This window comes from Dipteris shenzhenensis, chromosome 10, assembly GCF_047967505.1.
Source record: "Dipteris shenzhenensis isolate YYH24624 ecotype China chromosome 10, Dip_SZ_1.0, whole genome shotgun sequence".
Classification (NCBI taxonomy): Eukaryota; Viridiplantae; Streptophyta; class Polypodiopsida; order Gleicheniales; family Dipteridaceae; genus Dipteris; species Dipteris shenzhenensis.
The window spans coordinates 2824264-2836064 of NC_141605.1; the positions used below are offsets into that span (position 1 = coordinate 2824264).

Genomic DNA, 11801 nt, shown 5'->3' on the forward strand with positions numbered 1-11801 from the left:
GAGTCGTCTCAGCACGGTGACGATGTTGCTCAGCAGGAGCAGATGCCGGTCACAGAGGGTGCATCTCCTTCACAGCCAGTTTATGCTATGCCTACCGACACACAATTTCTAGATGCATTGGCCTTGATGCTTCAGGGGGCTTTTCAGCAGATGGGTCAGCAGTTGGGGCAGCAGCTCACCACTGCTATGGCTATGCACGATACAGCTATCACCCAGATGGTTAAGAACATTGGGCAACAGATCACTACCGCCATCAGTATGCACGATAAGGGTAAGCAGCCCGCACCCCAGCACGGGGATCAGTCGGATAGCCAGGGTGATTTTCTTGAGCCACACAGGGGATTTATGGCTGATGGCCGTCGCACTTATGATGTTGGTTCTATGCATGCACCCCAGCATGGGGATTATGTTGATTCTGGTGATGCCTTGCCCGTGCCGCCGAGCACTTCTCTTATTGATTCCAGGCCTCCATTTGGCTCGCATATTTCATTGGCTGAGCCGTCCATTTTGGGCCGGCCCATTGGCACATTTTTGCCAACGGCGAGCATGCCTGGATTGGGTGTTGGGTTTCAGGGCAGTTGGGAGAGGGGCCAGTCCTCTTCTCAACCTTTTTCTATGCCACCCACCCACCGAGATGTTTATGGCAAGCAGACTCAATAGGGATTGCATGCTTCGATGACCCCTCCTGTTAATACATTCAATCAAACTCAGCCTGCGTATCAGGGAGGTAATGCTTTCAGTCAGACGCACTTTATGCATCAGGGGAGTGGTTCTCCTAACCAGCATGATGCTGGAAGTGGGCAGCATGCAAACATGGATGATATGCTTTCAAATGCCTTACGTTCATATAGGGCTTTGCCTGAGGATGTTCGTAATGAGATGCCCTTTTCACAGTATGTGAGCTTCAAGCGTGAGTATGTTGGTAGTCACTATAGGAATAACGCAGCCAAAGATGTGAAAGATAAAATCTCTGTGCATAAGTTTAAGGGTGACACTCACACTCCCAATGAGTTGGAGGAGTGGCTCACGAAGCTTGAAGATTATTTCCGCTTCTACCCTAAGAATGATGAGGAGAGGATCATTTTTGTTGGCATGCATTTATAGGATTATGCACATACATGGTGGCGTTACATGCGAGAGTCACCTCAGAAGCCTACCACCTGGAAACAGTTCAAGGAGCTTATGGTCACGACCTTCATCTCGGCCCTGATCCTTGAACAGTACCTTGCTGAATTCTATGCACTGTCACAGACAGGTACGGTCCAGGTGTATTTGCAGCATTTTTGGAGACTTTCTTTGTTTGTACAGGATATTTCTGAGAAAGGGAAGTTGCTGCGTTTTATACAAGGCTTAGATCCCTCTCTAGCTGCTGATGTGAGAGCTCACAATCCTCTAACCATTGAGCGAGCAGCCCAGCTTGCTGAGGTGTTTGAGCCAAAATATGCTGGCAAGTACAAGCATGTGTCACATAACTTCTATGGTACTGCTTATGATGCTGACACGAAGACAAATTCTGCTGATTGGATTGATAAGAAACCAGCAGCTGCTTCCTTCCCACGATATCCAACGGTTTCTGGAAGTAAGATGCCATATGCAAAGCCATACAGGCCCATGGATGCAAAGACAGGTGTCAAAACCAGTGCTGGTTTTGGCAAATCAGAAGTTAAACAACATTCCAGAGCCATAATGGACAGTAGGAAGAAGGCAAATTTATGCTTTAGGTGTGGAGAGAAATGGACACCTGAGCACCAAGATGTGTGCAAAATGAAGAATGTCAGCTCAGCCAAACTCAGCATGATAATTGAATTATCTGATGATGATGAAGTGGCTGATGTAGCAGACCCCCATGATGTCTCTCATGAGGAATTGACAGGAGCTCATGATGCAGATGAGTCTCCTGACACAAATGCCACAAAGGGGACTGTTTTTCCTTTTGATCCGGGTGGGGCTATTGAGCAAACCTCTCATGTGATGCATGAGATTGATATTCAGCCTACATGTAGCAGGAAAGGCCGTAAGCCAACACTCTCTGTGTTGGAGCATCAACCTACAATGCCTTTTCATGTCAGAGGTGATGCTAATGGTAATGTTCCTGTGGATGATGAACAGATTTATTGGGATGCCCAGTCTACACTGTATACCATCTCACTACATGCCTTGATGGGTGCCAAAAGTGCTGACACAATCAGGTTGAAGGGAATGATTAATGGCAGATCTGTCCATGTATTGATAGACAGTGGTAGCACTCACAGTTTCATTAATTGTAGAACATTGCAAAGATTGGGATTAGTTGCTACAGAGATAGACCATGGTCTGAAAGTGGAGATCACGAATGGACAGCACATGATCAGCAGACATTGTTGCCAGGATGCCAGGATCAAGTTTTCTGATCATTATGAGTTTGCAGGTGATCTTTTGGCATTGGATATGGGGCCCATAGATGCTGTCCTGGGTTGTGATTGGCTGAAATCCTTGGGGAAAATTAGTATAGATTTGAATGCTTTATCTCTTGAGTTTTGCCACAAGGGTAGAACTGTTACATTGCAGGGCATTGTGAATCAGAAATTACAGGTCATTTCAGCAAGGCAGCTAGCTAGGGAGCTCAAGAACGAATGTGCCATTTATGCATTGAATGTCTCTGTACCTCAGAAGGGTGGTATTCCCCATGTGGATAATTGGGAAATGCAGAAATTGCTCTTAGAATTTGGGGATGTGTTTGCTGATATGCCATCTCAGTTGCCCCCAAAAAGAGATGTTGATCATGCCATAGTTCTGGAACATGGCAGTAAACCAATAAACAAGGCCCCGTATCGACTTTCTAAGGTTGAACGGGAAGAAGTGGCAACACAAGTGCAGGATTTACTTGAGAAGAACTTCATTGATCATAGCACCTCGCCTTTTGCATCTCCAGTACTCCTGGTGAAGAAGAAGGATGGCTCTTTTCATATGTGCATTGATTACAGAGAATTGAATAAGACCACCATTAAGAACAGGTTTCCTATTCCCAGGATTGATGACCTGCTGGATGAACTCAAGGGTGCTCAGTATTTCACGAAGATTGATTTGAGGTCAGGTTACCATCAGATCAGGATGAAAGAGGGTGATGAGCATAAGACTGCCTTTCGTACAGAAAGAGGATTATATGAGTTCAAGGTGATGCCTTTTGGTTTGACTAATGCACCAGCCACCTTCCAGGCACTCATGAACAAGATCTTACACCACCTTCTTTTCAAATGTGTGCTGGTATTTTTCGATGACATTCTCATTTATAGTAAGGATGCATAGGAACACATTGACCATGTCCGACAAGTGCTAGAAATCTTGAGGATGCATCAGCTTTATGCCAAGGCCAGCAAGTGCACATTTATGGCAGAGGAGGTTGAATATCTTGGTCATGTTGTAAGCAGGCACGGAATCAGGGTAGACCCAGCTAAGGTGAAATGCATTAAGGAGTGGCCGCAGCCACAAAATACCACGCAGCTCAGAGGTTTCTTGGGTCTTGTTTCTTTTTACAAGAGATTCATTAGGCACTTCGCCAAAAGGGCTGCCCCTCTCACTGATTTGCTGAAAAAGGATGCCTTCCAATGGTCAGAAGCAGCACAACTCAGCTTTGATAACCTCAAGGATGCCCTTAGCAATGCACCTGTATTGGTGTGCCCTGATTTCTCACGGTCTTTCATTATTGAGACGGATGCCAGTGGCAAAGGTTTAGGGGCTGTCCTAAAACAAGAGCATGGTGTGATTGCTTTTGAGAGCACGAAGTTTAATGCCAGGGAAATGAATTATCATGTTTATGATCAAGAGATGCTGGCAATCTTGCATGCTTTTGCAAAATGGCACCACTACCTACCTGTACGGTAGCAAGATTAAGGTCAAAACGGATCACAGGACACTCAAGTACTTCTTAACGCAGCCTAATTTATCCATGAAGCAGAAGAGATGGCTGGCTGCAGTTCAGTCCTATGATTTTGACATTGAATATAGAAAGGGGAAAGAGAATGTGGTTGATGATGCCTTGTCCAGGATGTGGTCATGCAAACTGTCTGCCATTTCCACGCTTCATCAGGAGTGGATACTTGGCATTCAGGAGGAATACATGCAAAATTCTGATGCAGCCCCTATTTTTGTGGAGTTACAGAGTCCGTCCAGCCAAGGACATGTTCGATTTCAGCTCCGCAACGGACTGTTATGGTGCAGGGACAGAATTTATCTTGTGCCAGACTCCAAGTACAGGTTGATGGTATTACAGGAAATGCACTCATCCCCTATGTCAAGGCATACGGGTATCACAAAAACATATGAAAAAGTCAAGGAGAGCTTTATTTGGGATGGTTTGTCGCGAGATGTGCTTAAGTTTGTCAGTGAATGTTTGCCCTGCCAACAAAATAAAGTGGACAGCCGGTTACCCGCAGGCCTTCTGCAACCGCTACCCATTCCTGAAGGCAAATGGACTCACATTGCCATGGACTTCATTACAGGCTTGCCTTCTACAAATAAGGGTTGGGATAGCATATTTGTGGTGGTTGACACGATGACTAAGCAGGCCCATTTCATACCAACTAGGACTCGGTACTCCGCTTCACAGGTTGCCTGGCAATTCATTAAGTATGTGTTCAAGCACCATGGTTTTCCTCAGGAGATTGTCAGTGACAGGGATGCTAAATTTATGGGTCACTTTTGGCAAGAGTTATTCACGAATCACTGCAGTTGGTACTTCCCTTGCGCCTAGTGCTGCTTATCATCCACAGACGGATGGACAATCAGAGAGGGTGAACAAGTGGTTGGAGGAGTATCTAAGGCATTACTGTCATGACACGCAGAAGTCTTAGGACAAATGGTTACCATTGGCTGAATTTTGCTACAACAGCACCAAACACCTCTCTATTGGCATGAGTCCATTCGAGGCTATGTATGGCTGCAAAGTGGGAATGCCTTCCAGGGTTGCAGACTTGGCTGTGAAAAATCAGCAAGCAAGGAATGATTTGGAGAGTATGGATGCCCTTCTGCAGTCGGCTAAGAGGAATATGCAGGATGCCCAAGCCAAGCAGAAGAAGTATGCGGATGAACAAAGGAGGTACTTATCTTTTGAAGAAGGGGATTATGTGCATTTACGTCTCCATAAGAATCGATATTCCTCGCTGAAAGGTAATACCAACACAAAGCTTGCCCACAGGTATTATGGCCCCTACAAAATCATCCGCAAAGTTGGGCAGGTAGCATATCAGTTGGAACTACCCAGTACCTCCAAGATCCATAATGTTTTCCATGTATCCTTGCTGAAACCACATGTCGGACAGCATGTCCAGGTTCTTCCTGAGTTGCCTCCTATGGATGAAGAGGGCCACATAATCTATGTGCCGGAGCAAATCAAGGGCTTCAGAGATCATGTACTCAGGAACAAAGCCTACACAGAATACCTCATCAAATGGAAAGGTTTAACGGAAGATGAGAATTCTTGGCAACCTGAGAGCATTGTGCAGGACTACCCCTATCTCCTACAGAGCTGATCAGTTTCTGTTGTATCCTTCTCATCCAGGGCAGCCTCTTGGAAATTTTGAGGGCAAAATTATTTGGGAAGGGATGGCTGTAATGAAGGTGGGAAAAAGATGGATTTTAAGGGGGAAATAGATGGGAGAATAGTAGGGGAAATGTGGGAATTGTGGGGGACTATATAAGTCAACCCAAAAGGATTGTAAGGGGCTATTGATTTGACGTCTAATCCACTTCTCCTTGCTTCCTTCATCACTTGTGTACTTCCAGTCTTGTTCTCTCTACTTCCCTCCCCTATTCCTTCTCTATCTCCCCCTGCCTTCCGTGGCTTTCTCTCACTTCCCCATTCACCTTCACTACGACTTCTGTAGTACAAGCACAAGCCCAAAAAGCTACGTACTTCATGTAAGTTCTTCAGGTGTGGCCAATTCCTGATAGCTTCTACCGTGGCGGGGTCCATCCTAACTCCATCCTTGGAAACAATGTGCCCGAGAAAATAAATCTCATGCATGAAAAATTCGCTTTTCTTGGCATTGACAAGCAGCTTATGCTTCCGAAGCTCCTCAAAAACCATTGCCACGTGCTTCTCATATTCAGCCTCATCCTGAGAGAGCACAATGATGTCATCAAGTGCCAACAAAGGCTCGGTCTTCTCTAAAAATCATGTCCATCATTCTGTTGAAGGTGGCAAGTGCACTTATTAACCCAAATGGCATGACAAGGAACTCATACAGACCAAATGTGGTACGAAATGCTGTTTTGTATACATCCTATGGCTGAATTCTAATCCGGTGATAACCACTCTTCATATCAATGCGGCTGAACATCCCAGATCCCTGTAGCCTATCCAAAATATCATCGATCCTGGGTACTCGTCTCTGTCCTGCAACAAACTTTGCCTTCATTGGCTGCCAAAACTTTCTGAACTTCTTAGGAGATTCCATCTTGCTGCCCTTTGACTTCGATATCTCTTGTTGGCTACCTTTGAACCCAGAAACTTTCCCTTGCATGAGTGCATAAGCGGTAGTGGCGTTCTTAATCAATTGGGACATAATGGAGACCCTTGTCTTTGTGCAGATACTCCCGAATCTCCTTTGGCAACCAACAGCAATACCTTTCAATTTGCTAGGACAGCGGTACATGTCTGAAAGAATTCACTGGCAGCAGAGCTTCCCAAAATTTCTTATTGTAGTCTTCCAAATTTTTGCAATTCGCTGCATCTAACTTCCCAAAACTTCTTATTGTAGTCATGATATCTACCTCGAACGTGCCAGTTAACCAGGCGGCAGAGAACACCTATTTGAATTCAACCCATGTGGTAGGTGCTCTACCCTGCAGAAGTAAGTTGGTCCACCACTGGAGCGCATTGCCCTTCAAAAAGGTGGCTGCCTTTTGGACTTTGAAAGACTCTGTAAAGTGTCCACCTAAGTAGGTGGCATTGAACTGTTGCACAAATGTCAAAGCCTTCAATCTGTCTTGCACCCCATTGAAGGTTTCAAACTTTACAGCTGCCCCTCCCTCCTTGTAATCTTTCAACTTGCCTTTAGGGGTGAGATTATCATAAACGGGGGGCTGTAAAAAGGGCAGAGTCATCATTGCTCCCTCATTTTGGGCCATTCCACCCGTACCCATGGTGGGGTTAAGCATTCCGGGTCCCACTCCCTGCATCTATGGCATATTCCAAGTATTGCCCATCATCCCAAGAATTCATGTCTGCATCCCAGGTTGCATTCCAATGTTTGAATACATCATATTGGCATTTGCAGGGGGCATTCCACCCATCATTTGCTGCTGGAAATTCTACATTCCGGGCTGCATGCTGCCCATAAAGCTGCCTGGCATTTCGGGCCCTTCTGTGGGCGGTCCCACCATTGCCTAAAAAATTGATCCCCCTCCGAAGTATCATGGATGCATCATGGGCTGAGGGAGGACTTGCCGTCCCTGATTGACTGAATGAAAGTTATTGGCATTACCCGCTACAGGGTTGACTGTGGGCATCTCTGAAGGCTGTCCACTGAAAGATACATGCATGTGAGTCTTCTTATGCTTCTTCAGTTTCTTCTTAGCTGTCTTTTGCTTCTAGGGGGAGCCACAATTGTAGGAGGAGCTTGCATAATCTTTGTGAAAGCATGTTGCAACTGCGACACGGCTCCCGCTACACTTTGCATTCGCAGCTAAAACAGGGCATAGGGCTCAAGCTCCTCTGCCTCATCTACCTCATCCTGTGAGTCCTCAATGGCATGCTCGCGAGAAACAGGATGTGCCCCACTCTCCTACTCCTGTTGATGATGTGCTCCTCTTCAAAACTCTCTGATGCTCTATCTTCCTCTTGCCCCTCCTACTCGAAGATGGTCAACGACCTCTCACGGTGTGACATGCTTGCTGAAATTGATGACTGTAGCAACAATTGCAATGAAGGTGTCCTTCACCCAACACTACCAGGACTCACCTCTGTAGAAAGATGGTGATGATCCAAACAATGAAACCACAATAACACGCCTTCAAAGAACTGAAGGGCAGTAATCTTCATCTGCTCAATCATAAACCTCATAAATAGCCACAATGCAAGCTTCAGTCACTTCAACCACTTAGAAATACTCAGAAACAAACTTCAATAACAACAATGGGGAGGCTAGAATGTCCCTGCTCAGTGAAAACAGTACACAATGCCTTGGCGCCCCTTTCAATATTTATTTAATGCTTCTGCATGGAAATGCTTTACACCAGGGGTTCACCCCTACACCGTTCTTCTCTGCAAATCCTCTATCTGTCTTCTGGGCATCTAATCGAAGTGCACCACTAGAATATCAACTGGCAAGGCAATCCTAGGCATCCACTTCTGACCTGACCCAACTAAGGGGAATTCATGCATCCAATCCTCTAGCAAATTGTGCTCAAAGCATGCATCTACACTGTCCTTCGGCCTTTTCCAAGAACACCCTTACCTCTGGGTGCTTCCTAGAACCTGAGAGAGACCAAAAAGGACTACAAAACACCACACATGCACTACAAAATGCTCCACAGCAAGAAAGAACAATGAAAAACAGAACTTGGAACCAAATCCTGCTGTCTGTGGCAGAGGGACGAGCTCTTTCCTCAAGGGAAGGCATCTATAGAAACAGACTCATTTGAAGTATGTGCCAATTGTTGTGCTTAGTACTGAAATATATCTTCATATAATGTCTCATGTTTCACTGGTAAACATGGCCTACTACAGTATTGACCTCTCAAGTGTGTTCTTGGAGTATATGTACTTGTACGCCACTACGCTCAAGAGAGACCACCCCATTGAGTGCTAAGATGGTATCGAAATTTGCGCTTCCGACCTCTTTCAAGTCAAGCTTGCATAGCTCGTCGTCATCATAAGAACGCTTTGATTGGTTGCAACGGGACGATGAAAATTGAAAGTAGACTCTAGCCTCTTCACAACCTCAATATGTTGTGAATTGTCTTTAACTTTCTGTGACTGTTTGGCCGTGTTTGGCTAATTGGGCACTTGGTTGTGCAGGTGCAGTGAGCGGACAGATAGTTTATGCCTTTGGGTTCTGTCGCACGCTTGGTCAGAAGGAAGAGTGCATGATTGCCTAGTGATTGGACGCATACTCTGCCATTTAAAGTTCAGCAGGAATGCAGGGTGTGCTGGATATTGAAAGTCTGTGGGCAGTGGTTTGCCTGTGGTGCTTCCTACAAGGGTCTTAGTGAACCCCTTGCTTCAGCCCACAGTGGCTTGTATGAGTCATTCTGCGATTGTACTCTGTCTCATACGCCCGTGAGGCCTCCCAAAGACGTTAATACATATACTAGATGAATCCAGGAACATTCCCAAACTCATCCTCTAAAAACACAACGTAGTGCAGTTTCAATCTCATGATAGTCACTCATAAGGTTGAAAACCATAAACTCCATCACACATAGCGCGGACTAGCTACTATGACATCCTCATTGACGTCATTAACACCCAACAGTGGGTGTAGACCATAGTATAAAACTATGCTCTCACATATACAAATCCACACATCCACACATACTTGACAATCCATTTATACAAAGTCTTTGTACTGAGTTTCTGTCGGCACTCCGGAGGTGAAGGGCAGACTTAGCCATGACGGAGGCTAGCACTAAAGGAGAAGGCTAATCAAAAAGTAGTCCAAAATCTCTTCATTCAAGCTACAACTGCTTGTGAACTCTAAACGATTTCATTTTAGCCTCTCCCGAACGAGCATCTAAATCTAGTTGATAGGGCAACGCACCATTTAAGATAGAAAGAATTATTGCAATACCAACAGGCCGCAACATGGACGAAAACTTCACAAGGTGAAATTTGCATGTCCGCAAATACGACAGGAGCATGCTCTCACACATACAAATCCACACACCCACACATACTTGAGCATCCATTTATACAAAGTCTTCGTACTGAGTTTCTGTCGACACTCCGGAGGTGAAGGGCAAACTCAGCCATGACAAAGGCTCGCACTAAAGGAGAAGGCTAATCAAAAAGTAGTCCAAAATCTCTTCATTTAAGCTACAACTGCTTGTGAACTCTAAACGGTTTCATTTTAGTCTCTCCCAAACGAGCATCTAAATCTAGCTAATAGGGCAAGTCTTCCTTCCGGAACAACATTGAGAATAGTGAAATTAAATACTACCAACATATCCCTACACACCATTTAAGATAGAAAGAATTATCGCAATACCAGCAAGCCGCAACATGGATGAAAACTTCACAAGGTGAAATTTGCATGTCCGCTAATACGGTAGAAGCACATACCTAGATGAATCCGATAACATTCCCAAACTCATCCTCTAAAAACACAACATAGTGTAGTCACTCATAAGGTTGAAAACCATAAACTCCATCACGCATAGCAAGGACTAGCTCCATTGAAGTCATGAGCGCCCAGAAGTGGGTGAAGACCATAGTATAAAAATATGCTCACACATACAAATCGACACACTCACACATACTTGAGCATCCATTTATACAAAGTCCTCGTACTGAGTTTCTATCGGCACTCCGGAGGTGAAGGGCAAACTCAGCCATGATGAAGGCTACTAAAGGAGAAGGCTAACCAAAAAGTAGTCCAAAATCTCTTCATTCAAGCTACAATTGCTTCTCTCTCTCTCTCTCTCTCTCTCTCTCTCTCTCTCTCTCGTGAGGGGAATAGATGGCTGCCAAGTCACAAGTAAATACACAGAATACAAAATCGACTACCTCGGTTTACAATAGGTACCAAAAGAATCATGTTTTGGGTTTAAAACAACCGCCACGCTTCTCCCAATGAAAGTTTCTCACAAAAGGTCAGTTAATTTTGTACGGATACGATACGGAGCCCAACGGAGGTCAAAATCCCTAAACGAGCACGCCTCGACCACTTTTGAGCGTTTATAAGGCCTCAATCGTTTCTTTCAACGTGATCTGTGCAGATATCAAAAACTTGTTGACAGTTTAGCAGAATGACAATGCTGGACTGACATATGCCCAAACAGCCCCACTATGACAAGCACAATGCGTGCGCGGGCGCTCAGGTTAGTGCGCTGTGATGCGTACATCGATAAGTGCAGTAGCTGGATTCAACCAATCCAAATCGTGAAAAGATGAAGCCAGAAAACGGAGTCGCACACACCTAAATAAGCTTTAAGAGCCTTCTGAAGGTTGCCATATTTCTTCCCCGTGGAATCCTTCAGCATGCGCTCGAAAGACCGCGTGACGAAAGAACCAGCAGCCTCCGCCATGGCTAGACGAAGCTAATCTAAACGCCTGAATCGCTCAGATCAGCATCAAATAATGACAGATCTACCGAGGGGCAATGGAAGATAGGGCGGGCAGGCAGGCGGGGGCGGGGGGCTCTCAAGAAACATTTATGTGCGAGTTGCTTATAAGCAATCATCAATATTTTTTTTTTTCACACACGATTGAGGCTATCGAGGGGCAGTCGCCCTGCCTCTACCCCCAATGGGGACTGCTCAAAGGCATGGGATCAAGATTTGGCACTATGTAAAAGTTCTAAATACATTGATATCTAAGGTCAATGTTTTGTTTTGAGAGCCAGTTTTCTAAGTGGCTAGCACCCATCAGACTACTCAGGGAGAACTCTTTCCCCATACCTTATGTATTCAACGCCACCTCAAGTGTGGACCCCCATTCTAGTAAATAAGTAGGGAGCAGAGAAGGTACCAGGACTCTAACGGAACCAAGCATGCGGGACTTGCCTCCAACCCAAGAGCCCTTAGCTCGTTTTTCCTAGGTTCATTGGTGTCTTAGACTCTTTTTTCTTATCTCCCTTATGATAAAAATATCCTTGCATCTA

At 45.3% G+C, this 11801-nt stretch overlaps 2 protein-coding genes across 2 annotated transcripts in view; one reads left to right on the forward strand and one right to left on the reverse strand.

The window, feature by feature from the left end:
• ATMIN7 (HOPM interactor 7) overlaps positions 1-11372 on the reverse strand; it is a 134339-nt gene extending 122967 nt beyond the window's left edge. Inside the window, exon 1 of the mRNA XM_087380309.1 lies at positions 11118-11372. Within this exon, the coding sequence (XP_087236435.1) occupies positions 11118-11226 (109 nt within the window). The 5' untranslated portion in view covers positions 11227-11372. The remainder of the gene's footprint in view (positions 1-11117) is intronic.
• Positions 1765-9078, forward strand: LOC147897262 (uncharacterized). The gene is made up of 2 exons (XM_087380818.1): positions 1765-2656; positions 8999-9078. Exons 1-2 carry the CDS (start codon positions 1765-1767, stop codon positions 9076-9078), a joined length of 972 nt encoding a protein of 323 aa, XP_087236944.1.
• Positions 11373-11801: the final 429 nt, after the last annotated feature.

What these genes read in the sequence shown, in the direction of transcription:
- LOC147897262 (XM_087380818.1), top strand. Translation starts at nt 1,765, where the DNA reads ATGAAGAATGTCAGCTCAGCCAAACTCAGCATGATAATTGAATTATCT. An exon ending in CTCTGTACCTCAGAAGGGTG is followed by an intron (nt 2,657 to 8,998) that starts GTATTCCCCATG and finishes TTGGTTGTGCAG; the next exon opens with GTGCAGTGAGCGGACAGATA.